At 42.6% G+C, this 22,766-nt stretch overlaps 1 protein-coding gene across 1 annotated transcript in view; it reads right to left on the reverse strand.

Moving 5' to 3' along the window:
- Positions 1-593: 593 nt before the first annotated feature.
- Positions 594-22,766, reverse strand: part of SNX1 (sorting nexin 1) — a 38,922-nt gene continuing 16,749 nt past the window's right edge. The window contains exons 3-15 of the mRNA XM_055319981.1: positions 19,601-19,728; positions 18,612-18,678; positions 12,673-12,716; positions 10,771-10,912; positions 9,588-9,666; positions 9,036-9,111; positions 6,949-7,062; positions 6,636-6,729; positions 5,422-5,627; positions 2,884-3,027; positions 2,220-2,300; positions 1,656-1,727; positions 594-1,022 (exon numbers count right to left, since the gene is read on the reverse strand). Of these exons, the coding sequence (XP_055175956.1) occupies positions 972-1,022; positions 1,656-1,727; positions 2,220-2,300; positions 2,884-3,027; positions 5,422-5,627; positions 6,636-6,729; positions 6,949-7,062; positions 9,036-9,111; positions 9,588-9,666; positions 10,771-10,912; positions 12,673-12,716; positions 18,612-18,678; positions 19,601-19,728 (1,298 nt within the window). The 3' untranslated portion in view covers positions 594-971. The remainder of the gene's footprint in view (positions 1,023-1,655; positions 1,728-2,219; positions 2,301-2,883; positions 3,028-5,421; positions 5,628-6,635; positions 6,730-6,948; positions 7,063-9,035; positions 9,112-9,587; positions 9,667-10,770; positions 10,913-12,672; positions 12,717-18,611; positions 18,679-19,600; positions 19,729-22,766) is intronic.

The raw sequence follows: 22,766 nt of genomic DNA on the forward strand, positions 1-22,766 counted from the left end.
GGACAACACTTGGGGCCTCGTTTAGCATGCTATGTCCTGGGCATAGGCAGTAAAGCTTCCTGGAACCTCAAACAGTTTAGGAACTCCTGGGTGGCCTTATCTAAAGCGGAGTGCTTGGCTCTGCTGCAGTGCGGATAAAGTGTTAAGTCCATATCAGCCCCTTCACACTTTTAACATCAGTCTACTGAGGACATGGGCAAAAAGAAGTTCAGAACACATGACTGCTCTCAGAGGGCAAGATTCAGAGAGCCCTGGGCAGCCAAGGGAAACAGAGTAGGAATAAAAGAGTCGGCCTCCTTTGGAGGAGAATCCATTTTGACCCTCTTACTGTAAGAGATGTCTTTACAACTCCTTCCCTAAAAAAGTAGGAATAAGAATTAAACAGATTAAGAGACCCTCCGAGCAGGTAGCTGAGGTAGATAGAAAAAAAGAAATTCTAGTTCCATAGGGAAACAGCAGCAAAAGCTTGTAAACTACTGTAGAGAGAAACTTCCTCAACTTGGGCAATTTCTTGGTTCAGAGTATTCCAGACCTGCTTCCCAACAGTTTCCCAGCCTAAAGCAAAAAGCAAGACCATTCTGAGGCATGTGACCTGATTTTAAAATTTTTTATTACATAATCTTTTCATGGCACCATCAGGAGTAACAGAAAACGTTATTCCCAGTTCCTAACCACATCCTGAAAAATATACATTTGTATTTATATATTTATATCAATACTCCACCCCTATCCCCTAACTCCACCACCTAGTGTAGGTCTTTTGCTTAAAGCAAGAAACTATTCTCTCAGGTAAGAAAATATATATGGAAGCTAAATGAAGTAATGGTTAGAATAGGGACAGGGGTCGTGGGGGCAGGGAGGAAGGGGTAAAGTCCAGGCTAGGCAGGATGCATCACTGGAGTCCAGCAGAGGTGGAGGACAGTGTATAAAAAGGCAGCGTCAGGCAGGTGGATTCTGGTATCCTTGGTCCATTAGGAGATGGCCTTTGCCTCAGGAAGGAAGGCTTCCCAGTACTTTGCCAGCTGCAAAGAAGTGGGGACAGTAAGCAAGTGCCCCCACCTAGTGGCAGAGCCTGAGCCTGGGAGGGGAGCAAGCACAGTGCCATGCATGGCACTCCCTCAGATGCCTGAGCCACCTCAAGGGAGGCTGGAGCTGAGGCAAGCTGAGGAAATGGCTAGGCTGAGTGGACCTTGGGAGAGACTGGCCAGCAAGCCGCACTGCCCTGACCTGTCTCTAGACTAAGAGGAAGCATCAAGTTCAAGGGAAATCACTAAAGATACTCCTGGTTCTGCCCTGGAGGGAGTACCCCTGTGGGGGCCGTTCAAGGGAAATCACTAAAGATACTCCTGGTTCTGCCCTGGAGGGAGTACCCCTGTGGGGGCCACAGCTTTGCCCAGCTCAGTTAGCTCCTCACAATGGGGTCCACTGTTCACCACACTACCTGGTGCCTCTGCCTTTAGAGGGTTAGGTGGAGTTTGTCCTTTAAAACTAATTTCTTATAGGATTCGGGCAATCCTGCTTAGCAAAAGACCCTACTAGATGTTCCATGTTAGAGCAACAGGGCCAGCCTAGCCCATCCCATTACCAAAGCCCAAAGTAGGCAGCAGGCCTCTGGATCAGGCACAGAGGATGAAAGTCATGTATAACTTACATACCTGCTGCTGTGAATACAGGAGTGTCTCAAGGTACTTGATCACATGGTTTTTGAAGTCCTTGGATTTCTCTTTCTATAGGAGACAGGATTCTAGAGTGATCATCCAGACAGTTACTCCTACCCCTCTTGATCAGATGGCTGTGTTTATTGCTGACTGAGGCCAAACACAGCCCCAGAAACTACAGCCAGTAGTTGGAATAGCTATAACTTCCAGCCAAACAGCTTCTGCAAGGCCCTGCAAAGCTTTCTTCATGGTGGGTGGTGGGGGGTCAGAGGGGGGAAGGGGGGTGGAGGAAGAGAAGAGAGAGGAAAGAGGACCAGAGGACAAAGGACAGCTGCAAGCTTTGTTCCGTGTCTATCTGCTCTGGTCTAGCAACACGTACAGGACAGCTACCTTGCCTCAGAACACAAACGTGAACACACATAGAAGGTGGTATTGGTTCACAACAACTACCAAGTCACCAGCACTTCCGTCTGTCTCCTGATTCAATAGACTTGAACAAAACCAACACCACCACTAAACCAGGCACTGCACACTTGTGAGAAATAGGATGTTCTATCTCACCTCAAACCGTATCACTTCTTTTCGGACCACAGTTGAAATCCTTTCAAAGTCCCTTTCATACTGAGTTACCCGAGACTCCCACTGGGAAGAAAAGGGGAAAGACAGGATCACTTAAAACTATGATATCATTACTGAGTCTTTCCCTCTGGACAGCAATTCTACGCATGAGACCTCAATTGGTCATTATGTCTGTTTCTCTCTCTGGGTAAGATTAGAAACCATATGGGATTCAGTGTGTAAGGCCATCTGGCTGGAAAAGAGATGCTGTGTGCCCCAGGCCAGGCCTGGTCTCTAAGGAAGTTCTGGCACTCCAAAGCCTCTGGTTTAGGTACCCACCAGCAGAGCTGGGAGTTCCAGAGAACTGAATTTAGTTCTCACCAGAGGGGCATATCTGAGTCACCTTGGAGTTTTTCTAAGACCCACCCAGGACCCCTCTTGAAGAGATTCTTATCTGACAAGTCTGGGTGGAATGGGAAAAGGGAAAAAGTGTCAGGCCTTCAGGCAAGCCTGGACTCTTCTGAGGCTTCCTCAGCAGCCACCGTCCTTTAGGCTAAAATAGCTCTCTTGCCTGCTGTGGGATTTCAAGCATCTGGGTGGGATGGGACCTAGGCTCACTGGGGAGTCAGTAGAATACCCCCACTCATCTGCCTTGGGGGGGCCTCACCTCTAAGATCTCGTCCTTGGCCTGCTGCAGTTTGTCAGGCTTGTTGGCCCAAAGCAGCCGAGCCTCAGCCTCCCGCTTCTTCTGCAGCGTAGCTTGAGCATCCTGCCAGCGCTGCCATGTCTTCATGCGCTGATCGAAGGCAGCCTGTAAGGGTGGGGGTTGGGGAAGAGCACAACCAGTCCTTCAGGAGCTCCACTGGCTCCAGCCTGAAGGAGGGGGTAAGGGTAGAAGGGCTGGCTCTCTCCAATAGCTGTGCTAGAGAAGGACCGAGCAAGGACAGGTTCTGCAGCCACATGTTAGTGCCCAGCTGGAAGCTTAACATCAAACAGCACAAGCTTGGGTAAGACTCCTTTCCAAGCCTCCAGTAGGCCAGTGCCATGCTGCTTCATGTGACTCCCAAGGCTGGATGGCTGGGAGCACAGTAGGTGGCCTGATGCCAATGCCCAGCACTATGGCTCCCAAACTGCCTGTCTCAGATGAGTCCATGGTTCTACACACTTTTCCTGAACTCCTGCCATATGCCAGGAACTAAGGATATACTGGGGTATGAAACACGTGGTTCTGCTTTTTAATGGAACTTATAATCTAATAGAAACCACTGACATTATATTAATAATTATCAATTAATAATTAGACATACGCAAAATACAGAGAAAACAAGCAGGGGACCTATAACATAGTAACATAATTGGAGACCTACCTCAGCCTGGGAGATATACCAGGTAAGGTCAATCTAAGGAAGCAACCCTATTATTATATATGTGCAATAGTATACGGGTTAGTTTAACAGATCTTTAAATGAATGCTTGAAGCTACCAGGGGACACACAGCTTCCATCTCATCTATAGACTCAACTGTTGCAGGCTATTTAGGTTCACAGGCCCACTGCTGGTTTTCCCTGTTTCCAGTCCCTTGATCACATCTCCAGAGGATAGTTGTTGGCCTATCCACACCATGTACCACCTCCACTGGCTTAATAGGCTTCAAGAGGCAGCCTGGATGAGAGGTCTGTGTGTGGGGCCAGACTCCTACCCCTGTTCCATTTGCTCTCCTTCACTACAGGAAGTTCCCTGGATGTTTCCTAGGTCTCCATAGTGCCAAAGTTTGAAACTTGAGGAGTGAATGCCACTAAATTCACCTTTCCTGGCACTGACTGTCACTTGTGCTCACTTGTAATTTCTTAGCAGCTCAATGTCAAAGGATGGGTAAAGGGTAACTTCATATCCATATAAGACTCAAGCCTAAACCTCTGGGCTAAGAGCAGTGCAGCTCCAGGTTCAGGGAAAAGCAAAAGAGAAATATTTGTTCATCTCCTCTACACCACTGCCAGCTCATGATTATGAGAAGGGCAGGTGAAGAGTCTGAGAAAAATCCCAGCTTGAAGTTCTGCACAGACATGCTGCCCCAGCCTCTGCATGGAGCTCTAGGCTGGGCCTCTCTCCCCACTGTCCATAGGGGCTCACCCAGCCTAGGAGGTCACATCCTAGAGCTGTGCTCTCCTGAGACTCCAAACAATGCCCCCTCTGAAAACTCCCCAGAGAGGGCCCTGAGGTGGCGCTCCAGTCTTTGTAGTCTGACCAGATCTAGGAATTCCAAAGCAGGTTATTTTTCCAACCTCTTATCACTCTGGGGTGAGCAGGAGAGGGCAATGAACAACCTCACAAGCTATATTGAGCAACTCTACCATGGAGGAAACGAGAGCCCTGGAAGCAGCTCGGTTCTTGACAACACGGGAGCTCCCTAGTGGGGGAGATGCTGGAGACGAGGAGTGAGGGTGGCTCTGTTCTAACTCAGAGGCTCATTCTGGTCCCAAGCTGGTTCCATGTAAGGCCCCTTATAAGACAGGTGCCAGGATCTCTCCTGGCTCTTTCTCTATCTCGGGGAGGCCATGCAAGAGCTAATACCACTGCCCAAGGGAGCTTCCCTGGCTGCTCTAAAAGGTCATGGGAAACCAGGCTGCCCTGGTTACCAGGAGAAGAGGTAGGCTGCTGTGTTACCAGAGTGGTCAGCACAGCACACAAAGGACTCTGGTGACAAGCTCTCTCTACTCCCTGGCCGCACTCCTCCATGCAATGCCAAGCTGGTTCCGTGTAATTACCTGACTGCCCACAACAGAGGGACAAGTGAAGCCAGTACCAGGGCAAAGCTGCTGCTTACTGTTAAGGAGGCAAAGACCAAAGGACTGAGGAAGTCACTGCTCCAGGGAGCCAAGACAGCAGGCCTATCATAAACCTTGTTTGATGAAAGGAGCACTGTCCAGCTTCAATAATAATGAGGGGCCTACTTGGAAATTCAAGAATAGTCTTTTCTCTAAATGCATTTGAAAAACTGACTGTAGGCCTCAAAATGACTCAGTGATAACTAGCTAACAGTTAAATGGATTTTTTGGTTCATAAGATACCGTCTCTCTTGAGAGTAGAAGAAAGTTACACCTATTTTCAGCTATAATGGATGGAAGCTTCTTGGAGACGGGAAAAGCAAAAGAAAGACAAATTAAATCAAGGACGGGGGGAGAAAGAGGAAAGGAAACAGGCTTACACGGACTATGGCCAGGAGACGAATGTAGTCACTGAGGAGCTCAGCAAGGAGGAAGAAGTCATTGTTGGCCTGTTCCTGGTGGAGCTGCTCGATTTTTTCTTCCACCTCAGCCAGCTGGGAGAGTGCCCGTGACAATGCTGTGTTGTCCTCAGAGCTCCCAAGCATGGCTAGACTCTTTGCAAACTGGGCTGTGTTCAGCGCTAGCTCTGGAAGAAGACAGCAGAGGCCTCTGATCTCAAGGAAAAGGGACAAGTCAGCTGGCACCACATGGCATGCCTTAGCAAACCTGCCTCTGTGTATCTAACAACAGGGGACTCTGCAACCCAGTCACTTATACCATGGCTGTACGTAAAGAGTGAGGGGAGTGCAGTGTGGTCACACGAGCAGGGAGAGGCACCTGCTGGCCTAAGTTTCACTAGGTTGAGGCCTACCTGGAGGAAGCAGTTCCAATATTCCTGAGAACTAGGGGCCAGTTAATACCAACAGGCCAACTGATTTTAATTTTCATGTTAAAGCTCACTGGTTTATTTATTTTTTTTTAATTTTAATTTTTTTTAAAGCTCATTGTTAATAGTCTGTGCACATTGCCTACTCTTACATCTTCTAGAGCAGGACAAGCTTTTTCTGTGAAGGGCCAGATGATTTAAGCTTTGAGGACCACATCTGGTCTCATTTTCTCTTTTTTCACTCATCCCTTTAAAAATGTAAAAACCATTCCTAGCTTGTAGCAGTAGGTCAGGGCCTGATGTGGCCCATGGACTAGGCCATATCTTGCCAAGTCTTACATTGCCTTCATTCTAACTGTTCTCTGCCTGTTTGGATTTCTGTTTATTGCCATGTTTAAGGCAGAGCATTCAAACTTGGCAAATTTTACTAGCTCTTAGGCCAAGGTAAGGAGACATACATGGTTTCCCTGAATTTATGTATTGCCAATTTGACCATGTAGCTAAAATGTGTGACATCACTTCAGATATAAGCCACCAATTCAAACCACATCAGCTTAAGTCCATGTTCCAGGTAGAAAAAGTCAATGCTTACAGTGACTGAGGCAGGAGGTGCAGGGCATACTTTTTTGATGAGAACATCAAGGACTAGGTAGGCTGAGAATTTCAACTTGAATGGCTGATAAACTTGGGAACAGGATGCCCTCCCATCTCCAGCTCAATGGAGACATCAATTTCCCCCAGCTCCAAGTGTATTTCCGATCTTGTTACCTTTCCTATGGTTGACTAGAGTTTCTACAACAGCATGCAGTTTTCGTAAGCGCTGCTCTTCACACTCTACTTCCTGGAGCTTCTCCTCAAACCACTGAAACACACAAGCCCAGATCTTTAATGGAGGGGACTCATATAGGTGTACAGCACAGCATTTCCTTAGCAGTTTTTTAAAAAAGGGACCGAATTATCTTTAAAGGAAAGTCTCTGAGAAATTCAGGACTCCTCAGGGTTTCTCACCCATAAGATTGATGGGGCAGGGGAAGGTGGGAGGGATGGGGCCGGGGAAGGTGAGAGGAATTGGGCTACTCACAATGTCTGATTCATTCATCTTGATGGTCATTTTACTGACTGCATCTGTGGCTTTGTTGAACATCTTGAGGAGACCAGCGCCACTCAATGTCTGGGTACCAACGGCGCGTGGCAGCTATAAGACCAAGAAGGCGGGATGGCATGTTATCTGCTGCCCCTATTTTAGGTTCAGAAGAATTAGTATCCATCAGATGGCATGCCCAAAACTTGCCAAACAAATTATTTGAACTGTAGATTGTTGTTTTCAAAGGAGTTAGACACATCTGTAACTAGCACACACAGAAAAAAAAAATTAAAAGGGCTATGTTACACATAATTCTATGTTACCTACAGAATTAGGAAAATGTTCAGCTTTTGATACAATATGCAGAAAGACAGGAGAGTAAGATTGTTATGTGGTCTGATGACCTTGTGTTGAGACTGTCTGCCATCCCAGGCACAAACTGCTTAAATATCAAACATGCTTTTGTTAAAAGATCCTTTGGATTAGTATACTCTGGACAATACTGGATGAAAGGTCTTGAGAAGCTTTGAAGCTGTGCTGTGATTCCATTTGGATTTTTCTCAGTGAACAAAGGACTAAGGACAGGAGTGTTATTTATTCAGATTGAGGGTATTTTTAGGGATGACCTTATTAAGCCAAGCATGTCAAACATTTAAGAACAATTTAGTTGGTTCAGCCCTACCACAACTTTCCTAGGGTATGGAAGGGATCCCAAAGAATCTATAGTAAATATAGTATATACCATGCTGAAAAATTAGATTTTAGTGCTCAGGGCTGTTAGGGCAATAGTTTTCACTTGGGGCACATTTGCCCCCTAGGGGACATTTGGCCATTGCTGCGGATAATTTTGGTCATTAAAACTGGGGAGGGGATGCTATTGGAGTCTAGTGAATAGAGGCCAGGGATGCTACTACGCCTATAATGCACAGGGCAGCTCTCTAGAACGAAGAATGATCCAGCCCAAAGTATCAACAGTGCTGTTGTAGACAAATTCTGTTTTAGGGGTTATAACATGGGGATGAGGGGCCAAAAAGGGAAAAAAATATATAGAAATCCCAGAGGAGGAATGAAAAGATTTTTGCATTAAGCAAAGAAATTTTAATTAAAAAAATTTCATTTGGTGGGGGGAATTCGATATACTTAGTACCATTTTCTTCATTAGAATAATGCATATCATATGCAAATTAAATAAAAATTTAAAAGTAAAAACAAAATGAAAAAACAAATACACAATGATAACTCCACCTTGTCAGTAACTTATTTCTAGTTTTCTTTCATATGAGATACATTATTTCATTCCAGTGTTTGTTTTCCATCTTTAATGACTAACATGTTCCCATAGCTCTATATACATGCTGTTTCAAGTTTCACTTTTTATAATTTCTTTTAAAGTAAGCTCTACACACAATGTAGAGCTGGAACTCACACTAGAACTCAAGATCCTGAGATCAAGAGTCACATGCTTCACCAACTAAGCCAGCCAGGCACTCCACGTAATTTTTTTAATATATATTTTCAATGAATATATATAAACATTTCTGTATACTTTCTGTTAATGATAAGAATAAAGTATATGTTGTATTGATATATTTCACTTACTTCTTCAATTTTTAGCAACTGGGCCATCTCCAACTTTTCACAATTATGAAAAGACTATGCATAGCTTGTAAAAAAGATGGTCTATTTCAATCAACACTTTCACTACATGGCAGTTCTGTGGTCTGTGGTAAGTGGTTTTGAACCAACGCCTCTCAGCTCCTGGCACAAAATAAGCATTCAATTTGAGCCTAATAAGTAACCTATGAAAGACATGCAAAGGACTTGCCAAGTAGATCATTGTGTTGTTCCAGTAAGACAAAACTAGGCTGCAGTTTGACCTTTAAAACCAGTTGTTTTCAATTATAGGCAGAACTTTTTATTTCAAAGGCTGAAAAATACCTGTAATTCTTGAGGGCTTACAAATTAGAATATAGTCTTGTATTAAGCCAAATGCATGTAAAGTGCTCAAATGTTTGTTGAATGAACTAGTTTCATTTCACTAGAGGCAGATATAAATTATGCAATTCAGTTTGTATAATACTAACCTCTTCTTTTTCCAAGAACTCCCGGACATCAGGGTCCTGTAACATGGTAGGATGATTCACAATCCTTTGAAGGTACCTACAGGGTATTAACAGTTATCTGGTTAGTCAACCTGGCCTCACAAGGTTTGGGGTGTTATATAGTGTTGGCAAGGGTACATCTTTCATTACTTTAAGATGTCCTCAGATAAGGCACTTGAATGTGACTCTGCTTTTAAACACATTGAAATTCATACTCTTCACATATTTCTAAAAAGGGAAGAAACATAACTGCTCAGAAAGAGACCTCAGAGCCAGTCATATATGATTGTCAAAGGGAATACCCTTAACTGCTCATTCGGGATGAGGAAAGAAAAGATGGTCTGTTCTTAAGGTGGGAAGATCAGAGACTTAGGAAATGTTGGAGAGCTTACAGAAGTGTGAGTCTTTAATTCAGTTAGTTGACTCTCATCTCTACTAACTCCAGTGAATGTTTCATAATTAAGTCTCAATTTCAGGTTCTTACCTGTTTTCCTGTTCTTATATCATTCAGGAAAATGGTTGTATGGCACTTACCTTTCTAAAGCAGCCCTCCGTTTTTCAAGAAATTCTGCAGAAGAAGAATCTTCCTTCCCAACTTTTACTTTTGTCATTCCTGGAGTGGAATTTAAAAAGTAAAAATAACTTTAAATCATTGTGAATTAAAAATAAACAAACAAACAAACACCTGTAGAAAAGCCCACAGAAGGAAAGGCAATGAGAACAGCATTACAAAAAATAACCAAAGGCCACTTCTACACTTTTATGTTATGAGGTGCATGAACAAAAGGTTCTTCACACGAGAGTCATATTTTGAACTAGACGCAAAGTGTTGAAGGTTCTAAACTCTGAGACTTGCAGAACATTATACATTTTCTAAAAGAGGGCCACAGGACTCTGAGTATAGATTAACAAACATCAATTGATGGCAATGGGAATGTTCCTTGGCTCCCTCGGACCCCCATCTTACTTAGAACATTTCAGTCTGGAGGAAACAGGAATCATTTAAGACTCCTGATACCAATACAAACATAAACACAACACAACACAACACACACACACACACACCCCCATACACACAGAGCTGTGAAAGCTCAAAGCAGAGCTTCCTACTGTACCTGAAGGAAGAATACATGTCAAAACACGCTATTTCTCTAGACCTTATGTGATTTATAGGAAAATGCTGAAACTATCTCCTGACCATAAGATTCCACACTTTTAATAGTAGTCTCTTGGGACATCTGGGTGGCTCAGCAGTTGAGCATCTGCCTTTGGCTTAGCGCGTGATCCTGGGATGCGGGATCGAGTCCCCACATCAGGCTCCCTGCATGGAACCTGCTTCTCCCTCTGCCTGTGTCTCTGCTTCTCTCTCTCTCTCTCTGTGTCTCTCGTGAATAAATAAATAAAATCTGGTTTAAACAAAAATCTTTTTTTTTTTAAGATTTTATTTATTCATGATAGACAGAGAGAGAAAGAGAGAGGCAGAGACACAGGCAGAGGGAGAAGCAGGCTCCATGCCAGGAGCCCGACGTGGGACTCCATCCCGGGACTCCAGGATCGCATCCTGGGCCAAAGGCATGCGCCAAACCGCTGAGCCACCCAGGGATACCTAAACAAAATGTTTTAAAAAATAGTAGTCTCTTATACTAATTAGAAACTATACTACAGAAGGAATGCAAAGGAAAAAAATCCAGGAAGAATTAAAGACCACATAGCTTACCTATTAGGCTTTTCTCAGGTGGAGGAGGGACAATAAAGCCATTCTGAGAATGTTTCTCCGAAAGCTTCTCATAAAGACCCAGAAAGTCACTAAATCTTCTTTTCACTGCAAACTGTTTACTCCTGAACATTGGTAAGCTCGTCTTGGGGACAGAAAAAACACAAGGCAATTTCATTTCAAATAGAAGATGAGTATAGATCTTTAAAGTCATCTGGCTTAAGTGAAAGGAATCTACTTCCTAGATCCCTGTCCTTTAGCTACCCAGCAAACAACTTTTTTCAAAGCTGAGATTCTTAAACCTTCTGAACTATAGTCCCCCTCTGGCTGTCTGGAAGTCTACAGAGCCCTTCTCAGAATAAGGATTTTATTTTTGTTTATTTTATTTTATTTTTTTTAGAATAAGGATTTTAAATGCATAACATAAAATGTATAGGATTATAAAGGCAACTAACTAAATTGAAATCCAGTTCCACATCCAGGTTAGGAACCCTTCCTCTAAAAGGAAACTGATGTTGAAATCTAGTTTAAAGTGGAAATCTATGGTCACCTGTAACTATTTCATCTTGCACTGCTTAATTAAGGGTATTGGTTCCTGGAATTAAAGCAGTGAAACTAAAGACAGACTAAAGGGGGAGGATTAAGTGAAATGTCCACAATGTAGACATTTTAGCTTCTAAGGTGTCACTGAATCTGGAACTTACAGGTGGCAGGCCAACAAATAGCAGTGAGACAATAAATATGAAGGAGACTTCTAGTAAAAAAAGATTAGGCCTACATCATGATGACAGACCATTTAATACTCACCAGGCAGGGAAAATTTAAGGAGGCTGTCCTTGCCAATTGTTGGCAAAGAAGTATATCAAAGGAGAATTTTTTATATGCCAATGGGAGTATAAATTGGTACAAGGGCTTTGAAAAAATTTGTATTCCACAAACAAACAAACGTTTGTATTCCCTTTCCTCAACATTTGCCCTATCTATGACCCAGGGGACTACTTCTGGGTATATACTCTAGAGATACTCTTCTATGTGTATACTAGGAGACATGTGCAAGAAAGGTCATGGTTCATAATTACAAAAACTGGAAACATGCCAAATATTCACAACAGGAAAATGGAGAAATATATTATGCTATAATCACACAATGGACTAACTACAGCTACACACAACATGGATGGGTCTGAGAAACAATGCTAGTAAAGAAAGCACTATTTTCAGCACGATGCCGTTTTTATGAAACTTAAGAACAAAGCAAAACAGTATTTTGTTTAAAGATACATATGTGAAGACTCTTTATAAAGGAAATGAGAGACTCAGGAGAGTGGCTGCCCTTAAGGTGTGAGGGAGGGGATATGACAGGGAGAAACACGCAGGTAGATTCAATGGTACTCATCTTAAGACTGGTGGTAGGTTCGGGGCTTCATTTTTTATGCTTCATAACCTGCATACAACATTGTGTAAGTTTTGTATGCATTAATGTTATATAAAAAAGGAAGACCAGACTCTAGGGGTAAAAAGGTAGGGAAAGTATTAAAAGAAGCTCCACATAGGGAACCTCATAAGAAGTGATGATTTTTAAACAGGTGATACAGTCTGGGGCAATCCACCAAACTAGTTCTAAACCACAAAGTTCCTAAGAGGGATGGGGATATATCAGATATACCACATGTCTTAATAAAACTTACAAAGTTTCAAACTGAAGTGTTAGCTCTCTGGAAGAAAAGTGGAAAGGCTCAGATGAGATTACCAAAGGGATGCAGGCTTGCTCCATCTTGAGTAAACTTGAAGGAGGATGTTGGCAAAGAAACTAAAGAAATACCCAGAAATAATCTGAATAATGACCTTCTTGGTATAAACACCCACGTCTATTAAGTCAGTCACAGTAGGGTCACTTGGACTCACCTGTGTTGTAACTTTGTAGGCTACATAAGCATTCATACCATCTCCTGTGGAGAACAACAGAGCACAAGAGGATTATTTTATAAACCAAAGCAGTGCTGATCTTGCTCACATTTCACCAGGAATCGTAAACCACAGAAGTCCTACATAAGAAGGGATACTTCTTTCATCTCCAAGCTTTATATACTATCCTATAATCTTGCCTTAGGGTCTCTGTGTTACATATTATGCCCCCACAGATGCTGGCAGGGCCCCAGGATGAATTAGACAAGAGAGTCATCCCCCTGTTCCAAGGGTAGGCTCCATTCATACCCTCCACAAAGCAGCACTGGATACTCACAATCCATCGGTTGTTGCCATGCCAATATTTGGGCTGGTTATACACATCTGTCTAAAACCAAACAATTCTCTTGCTGTATAAAGCAGGAGGAGGAGAAGGAAGCAACTGATGTAAAAGGAAACAAGCAGTTCTACCCTAAGCTAGCTCTGGGCTCGGTTTGCTCTTTCAGAAATACTGTCACGGATCCCTCCATTGGTGCTGGGGGACACTAACCTCTCTCATCTAGCATGTTCACCCAAGCAAAGGGCCTGGCAGGAAGACGCTCCGGCTGCCTGATGTCACACAAATCTCTTTCCTGGAGGAATTATTTTTCTGAAAAAGTCTTTGACTGTTAAATAATTTGGGATTCAAGCAATTGTTTTTCTCCGTGGTAGTGTCTTGACCTACACCACTTAGGGACATAAAGGCACCATTGACTCCCTGAGCAGTGAAAAGACACACTGGACTCAAACAAAGCTCTAGCACTAGAATCTGGTGTTTTGGGTTGGTTTTGTTCCCTTCTTCCCAACCCCTCAATTCTTTCCCTACACCAAACAGGAAAACCTAGGTCAACCATTACTAGCTGCTTAAGCTCCTGAACTGGTACTGAGAGAGAGAGGGCACAGGGGAATGTGGTGAAGTATCGGATCAACAGGGTTACATACTGCAACTTGGTTCCAATGACATGGCTAGGAATGCCTGCTTTTTTAAAAAGTACACAGAGAAGTTGGAAATTATATGGGAATAGAGAGCTTGTGTTTCCTACCTCTCTAATCCTACCAAAAGGGTGTGTATGAAACAGAAATCATAAGCTAAAGCTTAGAAATTACTGCATATCAATTACCACTGTTAGTTCTCTTCTAAACCACTTATACTACATTGCTTAACACTGCTAAGAATATTTATCATTGTTAAAAGGAAAAAAAATCTAAATTTACTTCATAGAAAAAGTATTCAAAACTTCATTCACAAGGCACAGTCAGATTTCCAAAGGTCAATCCCATAATTTAGTGCCTACAGTTAAGGAAAGCCTAAGTGCAAACATACATAAAACATGACAGCAAAGCAGGATCTTCAGTTTGCCAGCATATTACCTGCTTTTACTGAGCTAATGAGTTAGAAAAAACATACCTGCATGTATATACAGAGTTCATAAAATATGGAAATGGACTAGTAATATAGCAGTTTTAAATTTATGCTTATTTCCTAAATAATTTCAGAAAGTTGAAGATGACATATATAAATTACCAAGAGTCTAAAAAGCAGAAGTGGCATTTTAATTAATTAATTAATTTATTATTTATTTATTTACGATAGTCATACAGAGAGAGAGAGGCAGAGACACAGGCAGAGGGAGAAGCAGGCTCCATGCACCGGGGGCCCGACATGGGATTTGATCCCGGGTCTCCAGGATCGCGCCCTGGGCCAAAGGCAGGCGCCAAACCGCTGCGCCACCCAGGGATCCCTTTTAATTTATTTTTAAAAGGATTTATTTACTTATTTTATTTTTATTTTTTTTTTACATTTTTATTTATTTATGATAGTCACAGAGAGAGAAAGAGAGAGAGGCAGAGACATAGGCAGAGGAAGAAGCAGGCTCCATGCACCAGGAGCCCGACGTGGGATTCGATCCCGGGTCTCCAGGATCGCGCCCTGGGCCAAAGGCAGGCGCCAAACCGCTGCGCCACCCAGGGATCCCTATTTACTTATTTTAGAGAGGGAGAGAGTGCTGCAAGCGTGTGTGCACATGTGCACAAATGGGGGGCTGAGGGAGAGAGAATCTGAAGCAAACTCTGTGTTGGCACAGGGCTTGATCTCACAATCTTGAGATCACCACCTGAGCCCAAACCAAGAGCTGCCTGCTTAACCAACTGCACCATCAGGTGTCCCAATTAATTAATTTTTTTAAGGTTTTAAGTAATCTCTACACCCAATGTGGGGTTCTAACTTATGACCCCCAAGATCAACAGGTGCATGCTCTACCATCTGAGTCATCCAGGAACCCTGGTTTCTTATTTAGATGTGTGTAGGAATGAACATGACTCGGAGATCAAGAGTTGCATGCACTACTGACTGAGCCAGCCAGGTGCCCCAAGATCAGGTCTTGAATATGAATATGCTTTAAGTAGCTGTTTTCTTGGCATCAACATGACTAAGAATCTAGACTGTAGCACCAGAGAATGAAAGCTATTCACCAAAGTAATATGTGTTTAAATAAATCTGATCCACAGGATGTTTAAATTACTGTCATGGGTAGAATTCTGTCCTCTTAAAAAGATACGTTCAAAGTCCTAACGTGGGGATGCGTGGGTGGCTCAGCGGTTGAGTGTCTGCCTTTGGCTTAGGGCACTGGGATCGAGTCCCATGTCGGGCTTCCTGCATGGAGCCTGATGCCTCTGCCTATGTCTCTGCCTCTCTCTCTCTGTGTCTCTCATGAATAAATAAGATAAGATAAGATAAGATAAGATAGGACAGGACAGGACAGGAAAGGAAAGGAAAGGAAAGGAAAGAAAGGAAAGGAAAGAAAAGAAAGAAAGAAAGAAAGAAAGAAAGAAAGAAAGAAAGAAAGAAAGAAAAGAAAAGAAAAGAAAGAAAAGAAAGAAGTCTTAATGCCCCAGTATCTCAGAAACTATTTGGAAACAGGGTCTTTATAGAAGTAAAGTGAAAATGAGGTCAGAGGGTGTGGGCCCTAATTCAATTTGATTGGTGTCCTTATAAAGAAAAATGTGGACACAGAGACACATGAAGAGAGAAGACAACGTGAAGACACTTAGGGAGAATGCCATGTGACAGTGAAGGCACAGACTGGGGTGATACATCTATAGGCCAAGGAATACCTGAGGCTCCCAGAAGCCAGGAGAGGCATGGAACAACCTTCCCTAATGCCTTCAGAGGGAGGATGGCCTCGCTGACACCATGATTTCAGAATTCTGGCCCTCAGAATTCTGAGCAAATATATTCCTGTTGTTTTAACCCACCCTGTTACTAGTATTTTGTTATAGAAGTCCTAGGAAACTAATATACTTCCTCCCTCTCCTGGTTTATTAAACATCATGACTTTTATTAATTTTCTTAAATATAATGATTTTTAAATATTAAAACAATTAATATTATTGACTTACAATTTTTCTTACTCTACCAAGGATTTAAAGCAGATAATAACTAGCTTAAAAATCAATGTGCTTGGGCAGCCCCGGTGGCTCAGTGGTTTAGCGCTGCCTTCAGCCCAGGGCCTGATCCTGGAGACCCGGGATCAAGTCCCACATCGGGCTCCCTGGTAGGAGCCTGCTTCTCCCTCTGCCTGTGTCTCTGCCTCTCTCTCTCTCTGTGTCTCTCATGAATAAATAAATAAAATCAATCTGCTTATATGGAATACTTAAAATATTAGAGGCAAAAAATAATCCTGTACATGTAATCCAAAGTACTGGTCCAGGCTCTACCATGGACCATACTGAGACCTGAAAAGAAAGCTGCATTTCACCTACTGGTCCTCAGTTTCCTCTATTATTGGATGAGGAAACTGTATAAGATACTCATAAACATCCTACCAGGGCAACAGTCTAGGAAAAGTCAAACTCAACAGTTCAACGACAAACCATTTTGGCGTAAAGTCTAATTACACTTTATATGGGGTTGGAAATTACATTTTCCTCTTTTTTTTTTTTAATATTTATTTATTTATTTATTTATTTATTTATTTATTTATTTATTTATTTATTTATTTATTTATTTATTTATTTATGATAGTCAGAGAGAGAGAGAGAGAGAGGCAGAGACATAGGCAGAGGGAGAAGCAGGCTCCATGCACTGGGAGCCCAACGTGGGATTCGATCCCGGGTCTCCAGGATCGCGCCCTGGGCCAAAGGCAGGCGCCAAACCGCTGCGCCACCCAGGGATCCCTACATTTTCCTCTTAACCATATAAACATCATCCCTGTTTAGGAGGAAAAGCTTTGTAAAGTCTCTTCTCTCAGGGAGCAAGTACAGAACAAGGAAAGTTGAGGCCTGTTGCTCTCTACTCATTAGTAGCTTTTACAACCCTAGAACATGGGAAGGCTATCCAGTAAATCTAAGTTCTAGCTAAAGTTAAGCACTGTGCTTTCTGAAAATCTAACGTCCCCCAAATATGACCCAAATTCAACCTAAGTCCTTTAGTTTTTAACTGATCAAAGAGAGATGCAGATTTACATACTTCTTTAGGCTATCAAGAGTGCATGATAAATAACAAGAATTCCAAACTTCTTGGAGGAAAAACAAATTCAGTACTCTCAAATTTTAGAACATGTCTTTTAGGATACTTATCTTTTTTTTTTTTTAAATTTTTTTGAATTTATTTATTTATGATAGTCACAGAGAGGAGAGAGAGAGAGAGGGGCAGAGACACAGGCAGAGGGAGAAGCAGGCTCCATGCACCGGGAGCCTGATATGGGATTCGATCCCGGGTCTCCAGGATCGCGCCCTGGGCCAAAGGCAGGCGCCAAACCGCTGCGCCACCCAAGGATCCCCTCTTTTTTCTTTTTTTTAAGATTTATTTATTCATGAGAGACAGAGAGAGGCAGAGACAAAGGCAGAGGGAGAAGCAGGCTCCCCACAGGGAGCCCGACATGGGACTCTATCCCAGGACTCCAGGATCATGCCCTGGGCCGAAGGCAGGCACTAAACCGCTGAGCCACCCAGGCTCACATGGAATTCAAATGTGATTGGATTATATCATATTAATGTGATGCCCCTCTTTTAGGATACTTAAATGGAATGTATGACTTCAAAAAAAAAAGAGTAAAATGGTCTCATCAATTCTGTGGGAGAAAGCAACATTTGGGTCCTTTTTTTTTTTTTTTTTTTTTTTAACAGTTGGGTTCTTAAAAAAAGATTCTGAGGTGCCTGGCTGGCTCAGTCAGTGGAACATGTGACTCTTGATCTCAGAGTTGTAGGTTTTAAGCACCACATTAGGTGTAGAGAATACTTAAAAATAAAATTTTGGGGGCCCCTGGTTGGGTCAGTCAGTTAAGAAATGGACTTTTTTCTTTTTCTTTTTTTTAAAGATTTATTTATTTACTCATGAGAGACACAGACAGAGAGAGAGAGAAAGAGAGAGAGAGGCAGAGACAAGGCAGAGGGAGCCTAATGCTGGACTCAATCCCTGATCCCGGGATCAAGACCTGAGCCAAAGGCAGGCACCCAACCACTGAGCCACCCAGGATTCCCGAGACGGACTCTTGACTTCAGCTCAGGTCATGATCTCAGTGAGACTGAGCCCCGTGTTGGGCTCGGTGCTGGGTGTGGAGCCTGCTTAAGATTCCCTCTCCCTCTCCCACTGCCCTGTCCCCTCCTCCCTGCTCATGTGTGCTCTCTCTAAAAAGAAATAAAAAACTTTTAAAAGGGATTCTAGTGGTATTTATGTCTCTGATTTTTTTTCCCCAAAAGCAAAGAAAAGCCTAATAAAGTACTAGGTAACTGCTATTTCTGGCCTTAAAAGCATAGCAAGGGGTATAATCTTACAGGAAAGATAATGATGAAACACTTCATGTTGGCTAATTCGCTCTAGAGGTAACTGTGTAGAAATTAGCTAGCTATGCTCTCCTTGGCCACATCCTAATATCAGAAGGAGTCCCAAGTATACTTACCTATCTTTTCAGGATCAGTTATACCAACTGTCAAATCAAATTGGTCTTCCTGTTCTTCTTCCTCTAGCTTTTAAAGAGAAGACAAACCATGAAAATTAATACACCAAAAAGGCTATGAATTTTACCCTGCAATTACTATGTATCAAAAAAACATCATCAAGCTATAACCTTCTATACATCAGTTTAGTTCTGTCCATTTCCCAAATCCCAAGGAATCAACTTTCACACTTTGAAGTCTGCTTATAAGTCTGTTACATCTATTCTCTTAAAACCTTATTTTGGGGCAGCCCAGGTGGCTCAGTGGTTTATCGCCACCTTCAGCCCAGGGCGTGACCCTGGAGACCCGGGATTGAGTCCCACATCAGGCTCCCTGCTAGGAGCCTGCTTCTCCCTCTGCCTCTCTCTCTCTGTGTGTGTATCTCATGAATAAATAAAATCTTTAAAAAAACAACAACGTTATTTTGATCATAATGCATAATTACTAGATTTTGTAAGATTTGCCTCTGTTGGGCTACGGAGGCAATAAGGAAAGCCTATACTCTTGAATATGGAAGCTTCAAATACTAATTATCATTAGTGTTCATCGAAGCCTCTGTGCTATCCTCTGGGTGATACTCTACCCAAGAGGTGTTCTGTTTGGTTTTAAGGTTTATTTGAGAGAGAGAGAATCAGAGAACACAAGCTGGGAGAACAGCAGAGGGAGCAGGAGAAGCAGGTTCCCCACTGAGCAGGGAGCCCAATGCAAGGCCCTATCACCGGACCCTGGGATTGCAACCCAAGTTGAAGGCAGGTACTTAACTGACCGAGCCACCCAGATGCCCCAAGAAAGAGTTCTTCATGGGATTCTCACTGTCCATTAATGAAAAATGCCTTCTTCATTCTTCAAGAATCATAAATATTTTCTCAAGGTTCATAGTCAACTGAACTTCAGACTGGCAGCACAGTCCTAAAAATCCAAAAGAAACAAGACCAATAGCACAAATTCTCACCTCTTCATAGCTTGGCTGGGGCTTAGAAGAATTTGTGGCTTCCTGTGGAGGAAGAGAAATGAGCATTTTGGCTGGCACCTTCTTCTGATTATTTTGTGAGCTGTCCAGAGAGAGCTCCACTGTGGCATCTAAAACAAAAGTTGATATTCTATAATGAAGATCAATAAAGGGTTTTTGATGGCTAAATTTCAGTTCTATAAGCTAAGAGACAAAAACAATAGCAACCACTCTCAATACTTACACATTTTCAAACTGAGAACAAGAGTTGTGAAATCTGGTCCAGGTAAACAGAACAAGAAAAAGTAAGAATTTACATGGATAAAAGGGGAAGACAGCAAGGGAAGTACTCTAGCACAGGCCTGATGGAAGAATCTCTCCCACTTCTTATAGCTACTTGGCTACCCTCTCCTCCCTAAGATTTAGGCAAGAACCAGATATTAAGCAAAAGACTACAAAGTCAGCGTACCAACTTATTTTACTCTGAGGAATATTCCTTTAAAATCTTATATAAACTCTACTTATTCCTGCTAGAACTTTGGAAAAGAGGAGTAAGTTCAGCTAAATGTGGGTGTATTGACAGCAAAAAATGACATCAAAGAAAGGAAAACTGGTAAGCTAGAAAAAATAGACCCAATATACAAAGATAGTAACACTTGGGAAAAGGTACTATTTGCTACACCTGAGAATGGCAATGTTGTTTTAGCAGTTTAATAACTTTTTTTTTTATTTACGATAGTCATGCAGAGAGAGAGAGAGGCAGAGACACAGGCAGAGGGAGAAGCAGGCTCCATGCACCGGGAGCCTGACGTGGGATTCGATCCCGGGTCTCCAGGATCGCGCCCTGGGCCAAAGGCAGGCGCCAAACCGCTGCGCCACCCAGGGATCCCTAATAACTCTTTACAATAACAGTTTTTAGATCATCTTGCAAAGTTATGTTTGATACATTTGTCCAAGGGGGATAAAAAGATGTAATATCTGAAAATCCTTCTAATAGTCCATAGTTGTGAAAAATGGTGCTTAAAAGCCACCTTTGTCTATCTGAGAACATCTCAGTTGAGCAAAACAACTCATTCTCTTAAGTGTTCTAGAGATGGACTTTAGAAGAGCAGAAGGCACCATTTTTAGACAAATTTTTTTTGACTAATAAAAAGAACACACTTTCAACTTAGAGCAATAGCATTAGAAGTTCAAAACCTAAAACCAAAGGTTTTTTTCTTCTTTAGTAAAGAAAAACATAATATCTATTTGAGTTTGGCCTAGTCAGTAGGTATGCAATTTTAGTTCTAGGGAATTCAAAGAAGCTATTTCTCTTTCTTATTTTTTAAAAGATCTTATTTATTTACTTGAGAGACAGAGAGATGATGGGGGGAGGGACAGGGAAGGAAGGAGAGGAACAAGCAGACTCCCCACTGAGCAGGGAGCCAGATGTGGGGCTCAATCCCAGGACCCCAAGATCATGATCTGAGCCAAAGTCAGATGCTTAACCAACTAAGCCACCCAGGTGCTCCTATTTCTTTTCTTTTCTAGACTTTCATTTGGAACTAAAATGAAACGAGAGATGGGGGACTATAAGGCATGACTAAGTCCTAGATGAATGTTCTAATCATTAAATGTGAATCATGTATACAAACATGATTGCCACACTCTTGGAACTTGGTCTCTTATCAGGAAAAGAAGAGAGATGGTAATATAATCTGACCATGGTATGGGAGTACAAAACAAAACAAAGTACACATAATAAATACCTCAGGATGGTAGTATTCTTTGGAGCAAGTAACCAGCAGAAAGATGTTGAAGATATTCAGACCATGCAGGTCCCAAGTAAATATTAAGTTAATAAATGAGTTTGGAAATGAAACAGGAGGTACTTCTCATTTAAAATCTTTGGCTTATTAACTGCTACTGAAAGTCCTTTGAAGAACTGTGCATTTTCTACTGACATTCATGGGACAAAGATGCCAAAACTTGAAAAGAGTGATAGAAAAGCCTTTGGGCTCCATCACGAAACTAATTGTGTGGCAAATAAAACTAGAACATTTAAATTTCCACAATCAATATCTAAAAATTCTGAGAAGCTACTCAAGTCCTAAACTAAATGTCTTATCTTAGGTATTCCTTTTTAAGATTTAGTATTTTGAGAGAGAGAGAGAGAGAGAGAGAGAGAGAGAGAGAGAGAGGAAGCACACATGGGGGAGCAGAGGGGACAGACAGAGGGAAAGGGAGAAAGAATCTCCCTTTTTTTACAAGATTTTATTGGGCAGCCCAGGTGGCTTAGCGGTTTAGCACTGCCTTTGGCCCAAGGCCTAATCCTGGAGACCCGGGATCAAGTCCCACATCAGGCTCCCTGCATGAAGCCTGCTTCTCCCTCTGCCTGTGTCTCTGCCTCTCTCTGTGTCTCTCATGAAAAAATAAAAACAAAATCTTAAAAAAAAAAAAGATTTTATTTATCTGAGAGAGAGACAGAGAGAAACAGAGAAAGAGAGAGAGAGAGAGATTGCAGGCACAAGTGGGGAGAGGAGCAGAAGGGGAGGGACAGGCAGACTTGGTGTAGAATGCGGAGGCCGGGATGCCTGGGTGGCTCAGCGGTTGAGCATCTGCCTTTGGCTCAGGGTGTGATCCTGAAGTCCAGGGATCGAGTCCCACATCAGGCTCCCTGCATGGAGCCTGCCTCTCCCTCTGCCTGTGTCTCTGCCTCTCTCTCTCTCTGTCTCTCATGAATGAATGAATGAATGAATAAATAAATAAATAAATAAATAAAATCTTAAAAAAAAATGCGGAGCCCAAGGCCAGGCTGGATCTCACAAACCCAGGAATGACCTAAGCCGAAATCAAGAGCCAGTTGCTTAACTGAGCCACCCAGGTGCCCCCCTGCCCCAAATATTTTTTTTTTAATGATTTTATTTATTTATTCATGAGCGACAGAGAGAGAGGCACAGACATAGGCAGAGGGAGAAGCAGGCTCCCTGTGGGGAACGTGATGTGGGACTCAATCCCAGGATCCCAGGATCACGACCTGAGCCAAAGGCAGACACTCAACTGCTGAGCCAACCAAGTGGCCACCCCCCTTTTAAAGATTTTATTTATTTATTTAAGAGAGAGTGTGCAAGCATAAGGTGGGGAGGGGCTGAGGCAGAGGGAGAAACAGACACCCCGCTGAGGAGGGAGC

This window comes from Nyctereutes procyonoides, unplaced genomic scaffold, assembly GCF_905146905.1.
Source record: "Nyctereutes procyonoides isolate TBG_1078 unplaced genomic scaffold, NYPRO_anot_genome, whole genome shotgun sequence".
In the NCBI taxonomy this organism is placed as follows: Eukaryota; Metazoa; Chordata; class Mammalia; order Carnivora; family Canidae; genus Nyctereutes; species Nyctereutes procyonoides.